Source organism: Anopheles stephensi, chromosome 3 (genome assembly GCF_013141755.1).
Source record: "Anopheles stephensi strain Indian chromosome 3, UCI_ANSTEP_V1.0, whole genome shotgun sequence".
NCBI classification, from domain to species: domain Eukaryota; kingdom Metazoa; phylum Arthropoda; class Insecta; order Diptera; family Culicidae; genus Anopheles; species Anopheles stephensi.
In genome coordinates this window covers 71,309,191-71,331,826 of record NC_050203.1, presented here as the reverse complement: position 1 = coordinate 71,331,826, position 22,636 = coordinate 71,309,191, and the positions used below count along the sequence as shown (strand labels likewise).

At 41.6% G+C, this 22,636-nt stretch overlaps 1 protein-coding gene across 15 annotated transcripts in view; it reads right to left on the bottom strand.

Annotated features, from left to right (window-relative positions):
• The window catches only part of LOC118512622 (transient receptor potential-gamma protein), an 87,835-nt gene that overhangs the window by 6,020 nt on the left and 59,179 nt on the right, over positions 1-22,636 (bottom strand). For 8 of the 15 annotated variants that reach the window (XM_036057302.1, XM_036057311.1, XM_036057308.1 and 5 more), the window contains 12 exons: positions 16,723-16,768; positions 12,467-12,823; positions 7,797-8,134; positions 5,394-5,524; positions 5,030-5,267; positions 4,810-4,952; positions 4,551-4,740; positions 4,300-4,482; positions 1,857-1,968; positions 1,259-1,381; positions 361-507; positions 3-142 (listed from right to left, as the gene is read on the bottom strand). In XM_036057302.1, coding sequence (XP_035913195.1) covers positions 3-142; positions 361-507; positions 1,259-1,381; positions 1,857-1,968; positions 4,300-4,482; positions 4,551-4,740; positions 4,810-4,952; positions 5,030-5,267; positions 5,394-5,524; positions 7,797-8,099 — 1,710 coding nt within the window. In that variant the 5' untranslated portion in view covers positions 8,100-8,134; positions 12,467-12,823; positions 16,723-16,768. The remainder of the gene's footprint in view (positions 1-2; positions 143-360; positions 508-1,258; positions 1,382-1,856; positions 1,969-4,299; positions 4,483-4,550; positions 4,741-4,809; positions 4,953-5,029; positions 5,268-5,393; positions 5,525-7,796; positions 8,135-12,466; positions 12,824-16,722; positions 16,769-22,636) is intronic. The other 7 variants (XM_036057310.1, XM_036057316.1, XM_036057314.1 and 4 more) reach the window with 4 other exon arrangements.

Genomic DNA, 22,636 nt, shown 5'->3' with positions numbered 1-22,636 from the left:
ACCTCAAAGTAGGAAACGACTCGCAGCGCTACCGTTGCCACGTACAGCGAATTGGTCACAAAGTCTATCACATTCCACATATCGTTCACGTACTCCTGCAGGCCCACGTCCCACAGCTGCTTCACCTCGCTCCAGATAAGTCCTGCGGTGAAAATTGCACACAAAAAAAAACCCGGAAAGGTGAACCTCGACAACGGTTTCGATGATTTAGAGTGAATTTTTGCTTTCCGGTTCGTGGAACATTGGGCCCGATAAAACCTTCTAATCGATCTTACTGGTACGTTGGTTTTCGTTGTTAGAACACGGACAGATAGAGCGGGCAAGTTTTAATTAGATTTTTCATTTTTAATTCCCACTTACCGCTGACCCAGGCCAATATGAGCCACTCGATCAGGGTTGGGCTAGCACCGCGCTTGGTAGGCACTTCGTCATGCTGCTGGCTCACGTCCGCTCCCCACACGCCACCCATCACCGTCTCGATGCGCTGCGACGCCAGCATAAGAAGAACTAATCCATGGGGGCGAAAGGGGGGGTAGCACATGTAACAAGTGAATCAGTAAGCGAATGATTAAATCAGTGCACAGTGGGTGAATTCAAGCTAACAGTGGGACAAAATTTTTTTTTGATTGTTGCCCGCAACGGCATTTTGCGAGTCACGATCCACTGTGACCTATTGGCTGTGTAAACCTTGCTTGAAAAACTTTAAGCTTTTTTACTTTCTTTTTGTTTGAAAAAATATTTTTTTTCATTGTAGCATTACTTCAAAATTCTCTACCCTTATTGCTTTTGTGTAGATTCCAAATAAGAGCATCAGGTCATTCTCATGATTTTTGTTTTTTCATAGTTTTGGTCATAATCTCTCTCTCTCTCTCTCTCTCTCTCTCTCTCTCTCTCGTGAAAAAATCACATTTAAATAGTCTAGCTTTTTATTAAATAAGTTACATTTTTCGACTTTTTTACTTTTTTACTATATTTTATTCTTACTTAAGAACGACCTGACTTACGATATCCCATGAGAAGAAAAAATTAGATAATCTAGAAAAAAATTGAATGATTTTTTTTCACAAAAAAAAATTAAAAATGAAAACTATCTTTGAAGAAAAATAATTTAAACAAAATTCTGAATTTTCCTACTTTATTGTTACACTTATTCCATTATTTAAATATTTAAAAACTGAAAAAAAACTACTGAACCACGAAATGCCCACTGTGCACTAATCTTAAACCCATCCCAAAAAGCTCCGACCCTTCAACTTACATAAAAACGTGAAATACGACGCACTGTGGCAGATGAACTTGATGAACGGTTTACGCATCGTTTGGCCGAGCGACGAATGGGGTGCGATGATGTACGAGAAGGAAAACAGCGGAAACATGATGCCTGCGAAAGAAACCCGCTCCCCCGACGGAGAGAAAAACCACGGAGACGTATGAGAAAGTGTGTGTTTTCTTTGGTCGGATGGACGAACAGGATGGAGATGATTTCCGATTAATTATTGCTGCACGTTCTACCGCGTTACGGCTAGAAGGATAGCGGTGGTGGTGGTGTTGGTAGCTCTTAATGAGCCTCACCGGGTGATTTGATTTGATTTCCCTTTTCTTTATTGGTGGTGCTGGACCGCAAGAGACAGGGTGGAAATGTGTTTCCTAATGAGTCAATTACTTTATTATTCCTCGAATAGTGCGAGCATCCCAACGTGCGAACAGGGATTTTCTTTCGCGTGGAAGAAAACCCCGTAGCAAATTACTTCAATTGTTTCACATAAAGCGCGCTGGATTTCGGTGCCACTCCTTTCTGGTGTTTAAGCGTTGCGGGGGTCATTAAAGCGGGCCCAACACTGGAAATCATAACTTACCTATTCGCACGATTTCCAATGCTTGCAGGGCCATGTTTTTCCGCCGGAAGCCCGGCAGCCCTTCGTACCAGATGCTGGCCAGCAGCTGCTGCACGTTTGGATGTGAAACGAACTGGAAATAGAAAAACCCCGAGGAAGGGAGCACACATATTTAGACGGTTTCGGTGTGGTTTGTGTGTATGGGCGTTTGTTTGTGCATCAATTTAAAACAACTGGCTGATAGTGGGTTGCCTTGAAAGTCGTATTAATGTTTTTTTGAATTTTAAAATGTACAAACAGTAAATGATCCGTTCCGTATACCGAACATAGCGTTTTCCAGCAGGGCAATGCATGGCATGTGAGAACCGTTCAAAAAAGATGACAGTCGTCCGGCAAGCGTTTCATTCTTTCCCGCCGATACACACCCCACCGGGATTAGCCACTTTCTCATGTAGCTGCATTCTTGAGCGGGTGGAATTCCGGTAGCGTGGAATGTTGGTTTGAGAAGGATTTGAGTAAATCGCTGCCGTGCTATGCTCCAAGTGCAGGTCTGAGTTTGTGGGCTTGGGAAGGCTTCGAAATAGCAACATAGTACAACAAGGCGTAGGAAAAGAAACTTGAAACACACACAAAAAAACACACGATGGCTAACTGTTTGGTATTTCAGGTTCACGTTCAGGGGGAAACTTTGGCATGTTCTTGTACATTGCGCACAAATCGTCCTTTGCAGGCGAAATCGTCTCACTTGACAACTTGCGAGGTGGGTGCTGAATTTAGCTCTTGCCGCAACGACATGAAAACGAGCTTGTTTGGGAACATGAAACGCATACACATTTAAATGGATATGAGGCAATATTTGTATCATTCGGGGATGTCAAACATATTAATAAAAATTATTTGAAGAAAGAGGCTTCCATAAAGCAAAGCAAAAAAATCTTTAGACAAACATTTTAGATTACAAAAAAAAATTTGTCGGTTTAATATTTTGTTAAAAAGTTTTGAAAAAAAATACTACACAAAAAAAGGCTAGTTCACAATTTTTGGAAAAAAAGATTAATTGTTTGATTTTTCACACCCGATTTTTTAGGTTCTTCTTTATGCTTTTATCTTCTATGTTATAAACATAAATCGATGAGAAAGTGGTGTATGAACTCATTTGCGTGAGCAACAATTTCAATAATTAATGTGAAATTCCCAGCAATCAAATTTTATCAAATTTGAGAAATTAACTGCAAAATTTAATTCAAACACATTTATTTGAGTGATTGAGTCATCATTCAAATTGCTTCTAGCATTTTTTTTATCAGCAAATACGTCAACATGATTTTATAGTTGTGGCGACACATATCTCTGCTATATTTGTGGACAAATTTACCGGCAAGCTGAATTGATCTTCAAAATGATCCTTTTTTCACCTGTAAACTGGCTTTATTTTTGAAATGGTACAAAAACTCAGTTTAACCTCTTAATAGACAAAACTTTACTAGTTAGTACTCACATGTTGAGGCCAGGTTTTTTACTTATAATTTACTCTGACAAAGAGCAACCAAATTTCCTCCACTAATTATTGTATTTGATTTAAACATTAGTAATCTTATAAGACAAAAAACGATTATTTTCCTAATTCTCTAAAAGCTTACGCATGGTAGTAAGCAGTTTGACACCTATGGAAATAATCTTTGGTGCTCCTTCCTCTGAGTTACTGTTTTACTCATTTTAAACCACCCAAAAGATCAGATATGTCCCTCGGTTTCTGACAAGATCTCTATTAGGACATACCTCAAGCCCCCAATGTATGCCAATCATGTAAAGTTGTTGAAAATCTATTAAAAAGCTACGACCTTTTAGCACTGCTTCTCGAATATATTAATCTGCCAAAATGATATTATCGACCATCACACGCTTCCTCCATCACAGACAATGCCAATCACAATTATGCAATTCAAAATCGTTACACCACACCAAATGAAAGTCTTTAAATTATTCATAACAGCTCCTATTAACACATCACGCCGCACTCACCGACCGCAGACAGTGTCGGGAACAAACATTATTGAAACAATTACAATAACAATAAACATGTGGCTTCAGTCCGAGCTGCAACACTTCGCTTCCAACCAAAGCGCTTTATGCAAATAATGTGTCGAATGTAAATCTACCCATTACAGGCTCAGCTCTGCCAGCTGCTGCTTCTTCGTTGGAGAATAATGCTAGCGGACCATTCGTAGGCCGTGGACTAACGAGCCCGCAACCCGGTTAGCTTCCAATTAGTGACTGTCAAACCGCAAAAGCAAACCGCTGCCTTCGCGCCACCACCCAGCAGCCAACTGCATGCTAATTAGCGGTTATGAATATTTAAATGCGCTAAAGAGATTTCCAAGTTGTGCCACTCGTCATGCACTCGGCGAGGAAACCGCCCCGCCGAGTGGGAAGCAGAAATGTCCACCGTTGTTGGGAAACTTACCTTCTTTTGGCGTAACTTTACGGCAAGCTTCAACCGGTTGAGATGCATCCGATCGCCATGTTCGAAGGCCGGTCCGGTGGGGTCATGGTTGAGCAGTACCTCCAGCTCGTGCGAAGATCTCGTGTGATCGAGCAGGGCCGTTGCAAAGTCCTGACACTGGCGGCGAAGTTCCTGGTACTCGTTCTGGGTCGGAAGGTAGCGAGAGTTAGAACTTGGTGACATAAAACTTTACGAGCCTTGCCGCCGCGTACCTTGAACTCGTGCTCCAGAAAGCTTAACCTCCGTAACTCCCAGCTCAGCTCGAATGCGGTCAGTATGGGATCCTTGGACGACAACGCTACAAGGGACGGACTGGCCAGCGCTCGGTACGCATTGATGCGTGATCGCGAGTGGCGGAGCGAGTCCTCCTGACGGGAAGTAACACAGTCATCACAACCACATCTGGGGAGTGGGAAGAGATTACAAGCTTGAGAGGCTATATTTGAAACATTACAGCGTCCTTCATCCTACCGTACGTCATGCGGCATAGGCAGTGTGGCACCGCGGTCAAGCAGAATTTTTATTATTTCATAATTATCACGATGGGCAGCCAGTATGAGGGGCGTTATGTCCGGCGTAAAGGTGGCCGTATCCGGTGGCAGCGCTTCCCAACTCTGTAAAGAACCAGGTTTTTTAAAAAAAACTTTCCCACGGAGCTTTCAAGCAGGATATCCCCGCAAAATGTACTAACATGAGGATCACCGTTCTTGTGACAGCTGTCCTCGTGATCGAGCAGAACCTCCACCGCCTCGACAAACTCCTCCGAAATGGCGTGCAGCAGAGCGTCTTTCGTGTCCACCCGATGATTGATGAGCAGCTCCACCATCTCCAGGTTCTCGTTATCGATGGCCATCAGCAGGGCGGACCGGCCCAACGGATCGACACAGTTGATGTTGATGTGCGATTCCGCTTCCGCTTTTTCCAATATCCTGGAAACGATTCGGCAGTCGCAAGGTTAGCCGTTGTTTGCACGGTACCCCCGACAAGATTGATCTGCTGATTCAGACCATTCGGTAGCGGGTTTATCGCCAATGGCCGAATCTCGAATCCCTTACCGTCTCGTAGTAGCCACATCGCCCCGTTCGACTGCCAGCAAGTACTTTTTCTCCTCCAGCGATAGGGCGGCGATTTCCTGATGCGGTCGGACCACATTTTCCTCCTCCATCATGCCGTGTATGCTGTGTCTCTGTTGGAGTTACAAGTTGGAACGCAAAAAAAAGGGTAAGAAAAATAAGCTCACATGTGGTTGCGGTTAATTGATGCTACCGATGAACTAGCTTCGTCTACTGTCTCCGGACGAAAAAAAAAGAAACTGCCAACCACACACGGTCAAGCTGGACAAGTCATACAGAGTTTGAGGAACATTACTGCCGGGAGCTACAGCACAACAACCAACGTTGACAAGACAAAGGCTTCAGGGAAACAAACGAAACAAACGAACGAACGATACAATCTCTAACGCAAAAGTTTTACGAAAACAGACACTACTACCAGAACCCAGCAAAGAAAATCGAGGAACACTCATCCGAAAGGGCCGCCATAAAAAGCCTCCTCCTTGGTAGCGGGCGGACACAAACAACAACTCCCTGCATTTTTTCGTCGTCAAGCTACTCCATCGTCATCATCTCACGGTGGTTGGGTTCGGGGCATTTTCTAAAACGACAAAACAAATTCGCTCCCTCGCTGAGGACACAGATGTGGCGATTGGCGCCAAGTGCAATCGTTTAAATCGTTATTAAAGTGGACGCATTTCGCAAAAAATTCGCGGTGTTGTGCTTTTACGATGCGATGCGTGGAGGCTTCCATCAGAATTATGACGCAATTTATGTATATTTTTTTGAGTTTTATTTTACATCTCCTGTACTGTGTGAAGAAGCGCTTAAAATTTTATTATCACATTATTTTGTCATTTCTTAGAATTTTTTTGAAAATAATTTCACCCAATTGACAGTTTTGTGATGAAGATAAGAAGCCGTTAAAATGCGTTTAAAATGCTGAAAAAAGGGATAAAAACGAACGAAACGAAAAATAATTGAATATTGTAAAACCAGTAGTGGGTCGACGCATAAATGTAGGCAATCGTCAAGTTTTTTATAAGCCATTGTAATGGCTCTCTGTGCTAATGCTAATTACACTATTCGCGAATAAACAATAAGGGATAATGAACTCAAATGCACACGAAGTAACGTTAATGAACTCTTTAAATTTAAATTCAAATTGAACAGAACAGAACTGAGCAGAAGCTGGGACATTAAGAGCTCAGAACTCGCTTCTCCAACAGCATCCGAACGAGAAGAAAATATTCCAGGTATGTCATTCAACACACCGACACGAATACCGCTGCACTGCATGCGCAAAGGACACCCATGAGCATCCACAATTACTCTGAGCTAATTATCTGGTAAGGATAGACTTAAGACCTTCACACAATACGTCATCCTCAGTCGTTGGACGTAAATCTTACACCTTACAGCAGCAGCAGTAACAGCATCTCGCTGCAGCACAAAACGACGCTCATCGAAAGCAGAGAAGAGCGGGTAAAAACAAAGAAAAAGTATTGTAATACCCTATCGTGCAATCATAACACGACCCAGAGCTCGGGCAAGGCGGCATACTCGCACCACTCGTCACCCGTCCGATAAGCTCCAATTGAGATAAATGGAGCTGCTTCAGCGATGCATTCTTGAGTGGTGTGTGTAAATTTCTGTGGACATTTTCTAGCAAAGATTTCTCCCATCACACCGGAGATCCTGGATGCCCTGGCCATCTTCATTAGTAATGCTGGTCCCACCGTTCGCGCGTACACGTTCGTCCTCTGTGTGCCGGATTCCTACCCGTCAGCGCTGATGTTTGCAGTGATCCAACTATAATGATGTGTACCGTAAACGGGTACGAAGAATCTCGCCAGGAGTTGGAGATTTTGAAACCCGGTAAAACCTTAGCTCGGGAACACGAACAGCTGTGCACCGAGCAACGCTGCAAAAAACCCACCATTGTGTTCCGATAGACCCGGTGGTGGTACTGTCGGGCAATGGGCTGATGGGAGTTGGGATTATGGGATCTTACAGACGATGTGTTGCCTGTTGGAGGTGTGTCGGAGCGGACTCGGATAAGACTCATCCGTGTGGAGCTACACGCCACGACACCTGAATGCATTATAAATGTGAAGGATAGTGACATTTTCTGCTCTACATCACGGAGCGATGAGCTCTCGGCAAACTTTCACGGTTTTTGCGAGGGAAAGTCTTGAGAAGATGGAGTGGAAATTTGACTTCCGGAGAAGGTTAACCTGTTCGTTGTTCTACTAAAGCCCACGGAAAGCAAACTGACGCGAAAATGATGCACATAATTCCACCCCTAAACCGTATGCATCCTTCGATGACTCGGGGTCTGTTGTTGTTTGCGCAGACCATAATGACTGAAGGCGCTTTTTCAGGTGAGCTTCAGCCATGACTTACCTTAACTCGTTTATCTGCAAATTTCTCTGCCGAGGGCGTCATGTACTGTGGTAGCGGTATGTCTACCTTCGTGTCCCTCCGATCGTTGGTCGCCATCGTTGTTGCCGTCGTTGTACCGGCGCCCCCGCTCGGGCCCCCACCCGTCGTGCCCACCGTCAGGTCCGCGGTCGAATCGCCATCGCCGGCTCCGCTGCCCCGTTGGGTCGCTGCCCGCTGGGTCATGGATTCCGGGGTCGACGTACGCCGAGCAGCCGATTTTTCATTCTTGATGAATAGTTTACTCTTTAGCGTTGTACTTTCCATCGAGTCGTTTTGCCCCACATTTTCTTCACCACTTTCTGCAAAACGTGGAACGTGGGTGAGTGCGATTAGTGGAATGAAAGGTTGCAGTGGGCGTGTAAACAGCGGTTAATGTGGCTAGTGTCTAGATCGAACGAGGGAAATACGTTAAAACAGCTATGATAGTAAATGGTGTATAGAGTACATGGAAATGGAGTTTAAATTTAATGGTAAAAACGGTACAATCATTCCAATCAATCAGCTAGAGCCAGACAATCAAGGTGGAGCGAGTGCGAGCAAGATCGAGAAAGGAAAGAGAATCAATGCAAGAAATGTTGGCAAACAGTCACTAATTTATAATCATTCGTAGAGATACTGGAAGGAATAGGAAGAGTAACGAAACAAGAAAATCGAAGAAACATTTCGTACAAATAAGTACAGTGCGTAACATAACTATAAAACTACTTTTACAAAAATAAATATTCAGGTTGATATTGGTCTCTTATGTATAATATAAATTATTTTTTTCAGGAATTTAGTTATAAATTTATTATAAATTTATCATATAAGTCAAAAACATGATTACATAAATACATTCAGGCAATACTTATAAATTTGATTCAAACGTAGATGGTTCTATAGCTATATTACGCACTGTAGTGTCATGCAGATTGCCTACATTGAGGAGCTAAATTAGTTATGTTGACAACTTGAAAGAGGGTGAATTAATTGACTCGTATATAAATTCCTATCAACGAATCACAATAGCACTACTTCATTAGTAACATACACTACACTATACTACAACAAACATAAATGTAAATGCTTTTCTTTTCCCAGTAAAATTGCGAGGAAGCTTAAATCCTCTTAAACATAAAGCGCTAACGTTAAACACGATACGAATCATGATGCCCGAGCTGATGAGTGCTAACCTTTTTCAGCAGTTCCCTACACTAAATAACGAAACATGCTACAAGGGAAGTTATTTTCAGATTACCGGCTCATGCGATCACACTCCATCATCGTGTTGGTATGTGTTTCTTGCAAAAGCTACAAAGCACTGCTCGGAAGTAAAAACTTATATTCCCCAATAGTAAGGAAAAGAAAGGAGAAAAAAAGAAAAAAAAAACATAAAATATAAAATAATCTACTAGAAGCGTGCAAAACGTTCCTAGACACTAGTCGGCACTAGTCGGAACTGGTTTGTACAAAGTCTTAAAAGATTTATCGATACCGGGTAAAAAGTTTAATGTCATTTTTAATTGGATTGTGTATGGTTCGATAGTAAGCCGCGTGTGTCTGTGTGTGTGTGATAGAGACGGAGAAGGATGATCGGCATTATTCCATGTTCGACACCGGTATTATCCAACCGGTGGAAAAGAGATGTGAGCAAAGGAGTTGTAACAACTCTGATATGTATGAATGGAGCAGCTCGGATAAGCGTAATCGTGGCGGATTATCTCATGTGGTACATTTTTCATCGCTTTCAGTGGTGGACAACCTATCGTTAGTTTTCATTAACGTAGTATTGCTGAACAAAGTGTTTCCTTCCTTAAGCTTTTTTTTTAATTTAAATATAAGGGCCTGGCCATATTGTGAAGCAACTAATTTTAATTTAAAAACATATTGAACTTGAAACAAGAGCAGTATTTAAGGAACCTTTTCCTTCAACTTTTGATAAACTTTAGATAAGGTTTCAGTTTCCAACAACCTCATACAAAACGTCAACTTGAGAAATTGTTTCTCCTAATTTCCATTGACTAGATTTTATATTTTTACTTTTTTTACTTTTTATATTTAAAAAATAGTTTTATTTTAACTATCTGTTTAAAAAAATTAAGTAAGCATACTTCATTTTTAAATAATATGGAATGGCAATGCAGTTAAGCCGTTCCTTTTCAAATTAAACCGACAATAATTGCTTAAAGAAGTTTGTAACACAAAATGTAAATAATAAATATCTTTTACAGTATGTTTAATTAAAAATTCAAATTTTTCTAAAGCAAGGTTTGAAATATTTTTTTGCTAATAACCATCCATGTTTATTCAAGTAGTTTAAAAAATGTTATCTTTATTTACAGTAAAATGTTTTATGAAATTATTTTTTACAAGTTGAAAATTATTTAAATTTAACTGACTTTAATAAACACACCAAAGGTTGCCTACCCCTGATCTCATTTGCTCTATCTATCGGTAAGAATAACATTAAACGTTTTAATTAGCTTCCCTGTCATATTAAATGATGTTTGACAAACAATTTATGAGCTATTCATTAATCCTGTTCACAACTAGCGCAAACACATGATTTGACTTCACAATGCTAGCTTTGTTTTCGATTCCACACACATAGACACACGCAATAACCCATCAAAACGCGATGTTCCTCTCATGTCCGTACAGCGAACCGAACGGTACAAAAAATGAACCCCCATTTTCATTTATCAATCTCAAAATAACATGCCACCGGCACAGCAACGAGCTTAGGACGTATCAATCAGCCACCCCCTGGATCCGTTCCGAATTAAACATTAATCATGCAAATCGATCGACCAAAACCACCGCCAACACCACCACGACAGGGGGCTTGTCCAATTACCATCCACACTCCCACACACACACAAAAAGTCCCCCAAACACACGGGATACCGGATGTTCCGGCCGGCAGCTTCCTTCCGGTTGGCGGAGCAAAGCCAGCACGCACGACGATCATGATTGCCAATTTATGTTTCCAATCGGTTTATCGACCAGTGTCGGGGTCGGGTCCGGGCGTTGATGGTGCGCCACTAAATGGGGCGAGCATCTATTTCATTCGCCATTTTCTTCGAGTGCGCGCTCGGCCTCACTCAACCCGAATGACATCGGTGATGCATTTATTGAACACATCTGTGCAGTTCGAATTGTGATCCAGATTAACCGCACTTCCTGCTTCACGCTCCCCCACACCCCATTTTCAAGGACCATTGTAGTTTGTTGTGGAAAACCTCACCACCACAAACACACACACAGAACTACATTCATGGGTAGTCGCGTTTCGCTTGGTGTAATCCGATTTGCTCCTACCCTTCTCGCAGCAGATTGAAGAATCAGGTTCGTAAAAGCTTTCGTTTTTTTTCTCGCCCTTTCTCTAAAAGAAAAAGAGGAAAAACTACTCCGATACCCTGAATGTGCATCAATTTTCCATCACACAATCGATGCTCAACTTTCTGCCTGCGCTTTTCCTCCCGGTCTCGCGATTGATTGACGGTGGTTACATTTATGCTGACATTACACGACATTACGATGCGCGCACTCGATAGCATCGGTAGCATTTCCTTTGTCGTGTGGTAAAGCAGATTTTCACTCGCTAACGATCGCTTTAACGAAGCAGAAATCTATAAAGTGAACTGCGAAACACAGACACACACACACACAGCATCTAGGAAATAGCACGTACGAAAATTCGTACTACAAATCTTTACTTTGCTGTTGCCCTTCCCCGGGTTAATATTATTGTGAAGAAACCTGCACCGAAGAACGGCTCTCCAGATGGTGTACGATTTCGTTTCCTGGAACGTGACAAATCTATATCTAGCGAGCGGTCTTGTAGAAACAACAATTCAATTGCATCGATCGTACACTATCAACATGCAACCCGGACCCGATGGCATCGGTTGGGAGTAACAGGGGGAGGGGAAACTAAAAATAATGATAGAAAAGCTAAATTTGGGCAAGCAACAAGTACGCTCGGTACACGGGAGAAACACGTGCTAGTGAGGGTGATAATCGTTCCACAAAATGAGGGCATCTATTTCGAGACTGTGGACCGGTGCGTGACTATGAATTTCTAATAACGCTTCATTTAGAACTAGAAAAGTTTGTTTTAATAGTAATAAGTATTGTTTGTACATATAAACCCATAACACATAAACCCTGTGAAAAGTTTTTGAAGCTCCTGAGCTTTTAACGAATAGCAAATATTAATCATTATAAGTAATTGCTAAATATTTTCCCGGTTGAAAATAGTTGTGAAAACTATGTTATGAATTGAAAGATAAATAAAATAAAATTTTCAGTTTTTTCATTAGTTTCAGTTCTAATTTCCACTCTTATTAAAGAAAAAATGGGAAGAACTGTTAGAATTATATTATCCGTGTTATTTTAAGAATATTTTTTAAAAAGAGTAGGTAAAACTGATGAAACTACGAGTTCAAGCCATAAACTAATTCAAAACAACAACAAAATTTCATACACTATACCAATCGTAACAACACATTTGCTAACCACACATACACCAATAAAGACAAGAGAAGAGATAGAAGATGCTTTTATGACGACAGAAAAGGTAAACAACAGACATGCCAAACAAGGGGCTAACACGGGGATGCTGGTAGAAAAAGAATTCTTTCAAGTACCATTTATAATTTAATCCAACATCATTCTCGCATCCTTTTTGACCAAAAACCGACCCGGTCGCACGTAACACACACGGAGGGAAGATTGGGTGAATGAAAAAATAAAAACACGGGGTGAGGACGTACAATAAATCGAGCTCAAGAAAAATCCTTTATTGCAATTGCATCTTTAACAGAAGGAATAAAAGAAGGAAAAAAACGAGACCGAAAACTTAACAACAATCCACGCAATAACAAGGAACGGAAACGAGCAGGCGAAATGGAAGGATGAGGAAATGGAAGGCGAGCAAACGAGCTGCACGGTCACGGTTGATCACTCGGACGCTCCTGTCTCGCTTACTGGCTCGTCCCTTTGAGCTGCTCGTGAGAGGGAGATACGGTGAGCGAGAGAAAGAGAGAAAGGAAGAAACGCGAGATGAGAAGATGGATGACGGCTGAAGGTTGAACTGGATGCATCCATACTGACGAGCATGGTGGTGAATTAAGGATGATGGAATGATATTCTGCACGTCAAAATAGATCGCTGGTACGCTTTATTCGCTGACGATGAGTGATGGAAGCGAGCGAGCGTTTTTTTCTTTTCGCTATCGTTCCTTCATCTTTGTAATCGTTAGTGAAACTGGTTTCATTTAGTGCAGGCGGAAAGGTGGAGATGGGCTTCCTTTTTTTTCCAATTTGCTTCTTATTTTGAGCAACCCTGTTGGGCAGCAAGGAATACTGCTTCCTTACTGTAATAAGCAAACCAATAACCTAAATTTTTCAACGTCAATTATTTCAATCATAATTAAGCTTGAAACAAAAATCTGTAAAGAAAAAAACACCGAAAAACACTTTTTGCAACGAAGTCACATGGCAGCATATTTCACAAGCCACCATGCGTCTCCATCGCATAACAAAATACCATGCGCCTCCATCACGTAGCAAAATACCCGTAAGCCAACAAATCATCTCACAGCAGCAGCAACAACAACAACACGCCCAAATAGGTGTTAAGAAAAATTATTGACCAAAGATGGGAATTATCGATCTGTGGCTGCTGCTTCTGTATCGTGGCGAAGCGATGGTAGATAGATTACAAATTTATGACCCCTCATCATCGATGGGGTGCGAATGTTTTTTTCCCACTCGACAATCAAAATACTGTGCATGAGAGTAGGAGCGAAAAAAAAAAGTAAAACACGTTCACCATGATTGACAGCGTTCGAGTTTTGCGAACAACTTTTCGACGGGCAAAAGTTAACGGACGTAAGACAGGAGGAACTCTTCGGGTATGATCTGAATAAAATATTACTGAATCGATGTACTTTGCTCGAGCAGGCTCGAAAGCAACACCAAAATTTGCTGCGCTCACATCTGTAAGCCGTAAATAAGGATGGAGTGTGTATCTCTGTCCTTCACAACCTTTTCGAGGAGCAAACCCCCATCTTAAAGATCGTTAAAATCACAAAACGATCGCCGCTTAGTATTATTGCAAATTAATCACCACACATCGTACGGCTGTCGTACGCAAAACAGTTCGTCCTGCAATTAGGCTGCTTCCATTCAGACCAGATCGGGAAAACGTAGCTTCCCTTTACCGACAACAACACAGACTGCACCGTTTGCGTGTCTACGGTGAAGAGAAATCATTCACCACACACACACACGTATCATAAATCCATTTTCCAACCGACTCTCCTCCGGTTGGCATTTGGTAGTAAATCAATTTCTTTAGCTGTCACCTACAGCCAATCAAACATTTACAATCGTACAGTTGATTTCCAGTCCGGGGGCACAACCAACCATGCTGGCTTCGTGTGCGGAAAACGCACATGCAGTACATCTGCTGTACTTGCAATAAACACCATTTCCCAATCAATCCCAACTCAACCCGCCAGCCGAAAGCTATCTCTCTGCTCGAAACCATTTTACGGTCGGCACATCGAGCGGTTGGATGACTGCCTCCCTCAGTGCCCTAACAGCTTAAGCCATCGGGGAGCCAGTAAGGACAAATAACAACACACTTGAAAGTAAAAGTGTATACGCTCGTTTGCCTGTGGATATATTGCAAGTGTGTTCTCAGACACAAGGATGAACCGCTAGAAGACATTCACCATGACGTGGGCAAGCTGGAACGGCAAACAAGCTCTCATGATTCGATTACACTGCTCCTTGATATAGGCGCTACACTCGTCGGTTTCACTGGTAAGGTTAAAGTGTCCACAGCCACACAGGCCAAACGCGCCACACAGGCAAGCTTCAGAAGGACACAATTTCCCACCGAGCAAAGATGGTCTGCTGTCTGCTGGAACGATAAATTCGTCCTCGGACGTTTTGTTGGATATCAAATTCCAATTTGATGCCTTTCTCTCGTTGTCTTCGTTGGATTCGTTCAGCCCAGGCTTTCATTTATGCCAAAATTGTCTCGCACTGGGCGAACGCAACCGCACGTTCCCAGCTGACAGAAGTAGTTAGAAGAAAGTTGAGTTGAGAAATATTATTCCAGTGCTTTCTTCATGCCGATTGCATACTTTTAGGCGACAATATTTAATATTCTTCCCGATTTTTTTCCTAACCTGAGCATTGAGGATTCCGTTGCAATAATAACGCCATAAAATCTTGTTTTTCAGCTGCTTTTTAGAGCCCCATCTAGGTTGTTCCGTCCACTGGGTGGTCAGAAACACGCAAACAGATAACTTCTGTCCATTGTCATCTGTGAAGACAGTGGGCGCCACAGGAGCATCTTCTCGCTTCTCTCTCATCAGGTTCGCTCTTCGGAGAACCCATGGCCAGGACAACTTTCTCCTTGCAGTGGCACTTTTTTCTCGTGAACCGTAAGTTATATTCGAGGTCTATTTTTTGTTTCCTTCTTCGTTTGGTTCCTTTTTCCGACAAGAAACAAATAGTTGCCGTTGCGTGCGGTCACGATGACTTTCCGTTGGGTCCAGTCTGTTCGGCTTGCACGCAATCATTTCCCATTCGCCGCTTGCTGCTCAATTTCAAGTCAATCGAAACGGAAACGATAATGGAAAATAAATAATCAGCGTCATTCGCTCACCAGCATTCCTCGGTTCCGGAAGGAAAGTGTGAGTTAAGGAGAGTTTTTTTTCTGTTTCCCTACCAAGAGTTCCGTCCTTCATATGCACACCGCCCAGCAACTCGGAAGTGATCTGCCCGAAAGCGCTTTTGTTAGTTACTGCTATCTGCCGTATTTTCTTCTTCTTCTTCTTCTTCTGTGGCACTACAACCTCGAGAGGTCTCGGCCTGCCATTTCTGGCTTTCTGTGACTTAATTTTACCCGTAGAAAAGTAGTCAGCCTTTCGTACGAGGAGGCGGTCTGGATGGGATTTGAACCCCGGCCCTGCCGTGTGAAGACCGGCGCCGCTGTCGCCTCGGCCACCGGACCGCCCCTGTCTGCCGTATTTTATTGGCTGTTTATTGCATACTGTCCGTTAGGTTTCGGTCCGATTACAGATGCACGCTGTAAAGTCTTGCCGCTGGCTATACGCAACAGACTAAGAGGCGAACACTATCGACGCAAGCTCTCCTAACGTCTGGCTTGATTTATTTCACAGCTGCATTCACCGTTCAATATTGCGTCCCTAATCGTCTGTTTATTATTTAATTATATTGTACGCGCAGTAAACGTGGGCCCGATAGTGGCCGACGGTGGCAATCTGTTATGGATGCAATGACCCGTATTTTATAATAGTCACCAACGGCACAGAGTTCATCATCCAATCGTGCAGCTCGCTTGTTTTTATTATTGTTGTGGAAATGTTTACGAAGGTCTCACTTGTTTTCAATAATTTTTTGAAGGAAAAATAGAATTTTTTATATTATTCTATTCTAATCATTACCAGTTCGGTTGATATTTTAGTTTATTTTTACCAGAGTGATAGGGTGGTTGAACATTAATTTGGGAACGAATAAAGGTTGAATTTCGTTTCTTATTCATTTGATTTTATTTTTAGACTATTTTCTCTCGATTTGAAAATCGAACAAGATTTTTCAAAAAAAATGACTTGACTTTACTAACAAGTTGAGAAACCCTGCATTAAAATTTGGAATAAAAATAAAATTATGATTACTAAATCAGACATAAAACTTGAATGAAAATGTATTGTTTGCTTCATTTGCAGACGATGATTGCAATTTCCACTAATGAAGATTAATTTTCTTTCAAATTTTCCTTGGGATCATTTGAAATGATTTATTTCGCCCTGCTCCTTGGACAGAGCTCCTCCAACAAAATGAACAAAAACGTGATTTCTTACCTTCATCCGGTGCATCATTATCATGATGATCTGTCCATTCAGAAAACTGTAATGAAAAAGCAGACGAGCAGCAAATAAGCAAAACGCCAAACTTTGTTATCGTTTTTCTTGCTAAGCTAAGAAGCTGCAAAGAAGCAACATTGCTATTGATTGAAATTTGATCTTCGATAGAATAAGCATCGCAATCAAATCAGCGACAGGACAGTGCAATTCCCCATTGGATTCGGGGGACAGTGTAGAATAAAAAAAACAGCTTCTTTCTTCCGATTCTTGGCAACATAATTGAAAATTCGGGATTTTCGAACCCTTTTGTTGGGTCGTTTCATCCCTTACAGTTCCATTCCTCTTTTCCGCTCTACTTTAACCAATTTTGGAAATATCTCTTTTGAATGGATTTTCAGATTTTGAACGTGGAAAATCAATTTTGATATTTTTTGTAAGGAAAATTTTGCTCCACAAAGCCCACCGCCCTAGGTCAACCAACCGCCTGGAGTTCAATGACTCGCCTATCTAAGCGCTAAGCAAATCGATTCCCGTGCTAGAGTTCGTTGACTTTATGGCATACTTTCTAGCGGTTGCATTTGCATGTGCCAGCGCCAGGCACAGTCGGTAAAGTTGATGCCGTAAAATGCAGCCCGCCAGAAGCAAACCCAAGCACCCGCATTTAAATAACGAGCCCTGCCGTGTTGCGCGAATATGCCGCACAGTTCCGGTGCATCAATTCCCTGGCAAAAGCGAGCGCGAGACATGCAACAGAAAACCACACACGCCAAAGGGGGGAAGCACCGACTGTTGGCTGTTGTCAGAGTCGTCCTACCGTCGTCTTCGCACATTTTGCACACCACGTACCAGCTGACCAGCGTGGTAACGATTGCATGCCTGAAACTCGGCCCGTACTGATTTCCTTCCTTCGAAACGGTGCTTCTCCTGTGCAAAAATTTTCCCACCACCAGCAAACGAACGTACGCCCACTTACAGCTGGAAGCCCACGACCACGGAAGCGATACCTGTATGTTGCATGTTAAAATCGCGATCGGTGTGGGCTGGGGGCCAAAATAAAGTGCTTACTGTGCATCATCGATCCGGGGCGAGTTCAAGCACCAACCGGCGGTTCGCCAAACACGGCAGGCGGGATGGTAGAAAAGCTTCCGGGGAAATGGAGCTTTGGCACGCAACATGTTTTAAATGACGTGGAAATGCAAACTCGGCTCATCACTGACGGCATTTCTATTTTGCGGCGGCCTCCCCTTTTCAACTCGGGGTTTCGTTCTTGATTGCGTTGCGATTTCTATTACGGTCGGTAGATAAGCGCGGTTGAATGAAACTGACAGACTGATTTTATGGCATACAGAGGTGGTGGTTTTGCTCTGTTTTGTTTTTTTAATGGGTTTATTCAGCAAACAAACGAAAACTTATGTAAATTAAAATAATTTTATCAAACTTGCTTAGAAAAAATACTTTGAACGTTCTTTTTGTCTTTGCAACAAGTATTTGCCAACACAATGAAAATTTCCAAAAAAATTGCATACTTTTAGGGGTAATTATTTATCTCTAATAGATGAATTATGCAAGAGATGGTTTGCTAGGGAGCTTTACGGATTTTTTTTTACTTTCAAACGCAATAACGGAATATTTTGGAAAATTTAAAGTTTTTTGTTGCACTTACTTCATTTCCAACAAACATATATAGATTTGAATGTTTTCAAACATTGACATACACACCATTAATATGATTTAGCCGCAGCCTCTGGAACCAAGCTAAGTATCTTAGAGAATTTAATTCTTTAATCAAATTCACCATAAAATTGTTTTGTATTTATCATCGAGTGCACAATGCTTCTTAGCTTCAAGGAAGTACGTAACTTTTTCTTACCACTTATCGTCTCTAACTCTTTTTACCTTCACAAATCGTCTCTAAAATCTTGAATGTTTTATATCCATTTTTAACCAGTTTCAGTAACTCGGTATTATCGGAAATCTTTTCTTACTACATCTGAGCATCTTTTGTTAAATATTTATGAATGTTCCAAATTGTTATGAACTTTTTTTTCTTGTATATAAGCGTCTAAAAGTAAACAATATTTTGACTATGACTTAATAATCCCTCGAGAATTTTGATCCAGCTAGGAGCAATCCAGTCGTCGAGGCGATACCGGCGCCGGTCTTCACATGGCAGGACCGGGAATCAAATCGCATCCAGATCGCCTCCCCGTACGCTGGGCTGACTATTTTCCTCCGGGTAAAACCTAGTCACAGAAAGGGTGACCAGAAAGGGTACGGGGAGACCTTTCAAGGATGTAATGCCAAGGAAGAAGAAGTAGGATTTTGGTACTGTCCCTCTAGGATTTTGGGGCTACATACCATTTAAAATGCCCAAAATACATAATTTGCATAAGTTTTGGCGACAAGCTTCTAGCGTTCTGGAGCATTTACTCTAGCATTTAATGCTATTTTCCAGAGCAACACATTTAAATTATTCTGTTATGAATTCTGCTTAAAAGCGGCTTTGGACCACTTTTTCCCATATCCTTTCCATTCCCATAAGCCATATTACTTTGAAATTAAGCAACAAATAACTTAAACTGAACAACAATATAAAAACAGAGTTCAATGCAATTCAAATCGTATCGTTATTCTGTAGGCGCCTAAAGGTCTGCAATTGTCAAACCGTCTCTTAATGTAAGTTGCAAGATAGTAAACTAAAATTAAACAAAAATACATAAAACTTATGTATAATAGTAACTTTTTCAATCAACCAATCAACTAAGCAAAACACCTTCCTGAAACACAGCCTTTCATTTGATTCATTCTATTAACTGCAGTCGTACACTAAAATCACTTCAATGGGACACTTTATTTTGAACTGTAATTTCCGCCAAAGTTCCCATTCAAACGGGACAATAGGAAACACACAGAAGCTCTTAATCTATTTAACCACTCTTCGCTCACTCACGCATAAATCCCCACTGAATGGGTAATAATTGCACCTCCATTTAATTTGCTTCCTCTCGAAATTCATTGACACTTGCTGCTCGATGAAAACGCCACATTAATACACTTCACCTTTGAGCCTGCCACCAACCAAAAAGAAACCCCTCAGGGTGAAAACTCCTGTTCTGGCTTTATGACTGGATCATTATGCGTGCCGCGTACCCCCATAACTTCTCGGTCCGGTTCAAACCCGGGAATGCGTCCCACATAATTGAAGCACTGCACTCGAAACACGTCCAATTTGCCCAACAGCGGTGGTGTGACACCGTTCGCAACAACCATCATTCCGAAACAGGTCGAGGTGTTCCGGATTTTTTTTCCATTTCGGGGATGTGATGAAAAATTCGTGACACTCCCTTCACCCACGAACCCGAACAATGCAATCGAAATGGACTTGAAGCAAAAGGGTCACAAAGCCACCCAAAAAAAAAAGACGGTAAACCTCAAACACCTCCAATATTATTGCTTCCCCTAAAATCAAACGAAGGGAAAACGACAAAAAAACTCGCTTCACCTAGCCTTATATCCCATTTGCCCATTTGCTAGAAACGCATACGCGCCGGGGAAAACCGGGCGTCGGGTGCGTTCCCGAAATGAGAAAACCCGGAAAAGCGATTTTTACTTCCTGTTCGCTTCTGGTACAATTTCCTCACACACACACACAACCGGTGGTATGGATTTGATTTTCCTTCTTTTCGTTTGTGTGTGCTGTGTCGTTTTGCCCCGTTTTCTCCTGCATAAGTTAGCAACGAGCGTCGGTAATCGCTAAATCAGCATTGGGAGTGTCGTGTTGTATCCAACGCGACGAGTTATGCTGATGCGGCGATCGCTGCTGGGCCGTTTATGGGCCGATAACGGAATCGGCTGAATTCAATAAAATAGTTAATTTCAAGACACCGAACTGTAAAAGACTCTTTCTATCTATTCAGAAAGAAAAGTTTTAACTGGCGCCCGAATAGGGACATGACAAAAAATCAGCGGGAAGTGTATAAGTTAAAAAAAAATCCTATAAAGTTAGCCATTTAAAAATTGTGGCTAATCTCGTGGTTGAAGGAGCCATCATAATAACGAAGCGAACTTTGGGACACCGTGGTTAATTCCCGATTGCTGCCAGCGAGCCCCCAGTCATCAGAAGGATAAAAAGGAACATCTTGCTGTAGCTGCCCAATTTTCCCCCGAAGAAAAAGAAGTCAGATGCCCATGGAAATTAACTCAACCATACTGTAAGTAAAAACCTAAAAAATCCGAAATCAGTGAAATTTTGGTGTTTAATTAAATAGCTTCTGCTGTAATTTGTTAGTGGTGAATCGTGATCGTGACAAGTGTTAAGTGAAGTGAGCATTTAAAACACAAAAATGACCAATCCCAACACTGAAATGGTTCTACGATCTTTCGTGGAGATGGGAAAAACCCCTGACTTTTTGAGGGATGTTCCTATTTTTGATGGAAACCCAAATGAGTTGATGAATTGGATTTCGGATGTGGAAGATGTTTTTATCATGTATAGAGATCTTCCTGACGACTCTGTGCAGTTCCATCTGATCGAACGAACAATCAGAAGGAAAGTCCGTGGAGAAGCTTCCGATGTGTTAAATGCAAATAATGCAACATGTAGTTGGCATCAGATAAAATCTATCCTAATGCTTTACTATAAAGATAAGCGTGACGTGAAGACCCTGGATTATGAATTGACGTGTATTCGTAAGGGTAATTCGGAAAGCCTCGCCGGATATTATAGCAGGGTTAACCAATTGTTAGCCGCTATAATAGCACAAGTTCAAACTGACAGTAAGTACTCTCTGCATGCAAATGTCCACATAAACTATTTCAGAGAGAAAGCTTTGGATTCGTTTATTAGAGGTTTAGAAAAACCATTATCCACTTTATTAAAAACTGCTGACCCGAAGACCCTTAGCAAAGCATATCAATTTTGCATTGATTACTTTAATATGGACGTTCGATCAGCACCTTTTAAAAATCAATATGGAAATCAAAATTCTCTTAATATTCCCAAGCCAAGAGATTTAGGCTTCGAGCCTCAACCCCCTAGGGTAGCACCCAGAAAAATTGTTTATCAACCAGTACCCCCTCCTAGAGCAGCGCCTCGTCCAGCTCCACGATACAATTCCCATTACCTGCCTAATCAGCAATATACCCCACAGAGGCAACAGCCCGAGCCAATGGAGGTAGATAGAAGTATAAATTCACGTCATATTGACTATGGTAACAGACCCACATATGGCGAAAAAAGACCAAGACCACCATCAAGTCAAGAAGCGTGGGTAAAGAGGCAAGCTCACCCATTATATGCTCATCAAATGAATAAAAATGCCAACGACGCAAGGTATTGTCACGGACAAACAATAAATGAATTTGAGCTCACAGAGCAAAACAATCTTGTTGACAAATTACAAAACATAAATTTGCAACACGAGCATGATCCGTTGGAGGGATCAAGTCGCGATGGTCAGAACCATTTTTTAGAGTGGAAGATGAGTTGGTAGTTCCCAGCCTTCCTTTTATTTATCTTAAAACTACCATTGGAAACTTTCCGTTTTTAATAGACACAGGTGCTAATATTAATTTAATACATCCACAATTGGCACGTGCATATGAAATCAGTAAACCGTACGAATTTTCAGTAGGTCAAATAAGTTGTGCAAATAGTACATTTGCTCCTACTAGTGCAATTAATATAAATTTTTTCCATCCCAAAATTGATTTTGAAGATCGCTTTTTGTTACACAAATTTCACAATTTTTTTTATGGAATCATTGGAAATAGCATGTTGAAAACATTGAAAGCTAAAATTGATCTAGAAAATGACCAAATCACATTGAGTAGAAACTCTAAAAGATTCGTCATCCCAATCTCATACTATTCTCCACATAATCGGTCATCCCACAATTTGATCCGAACATCT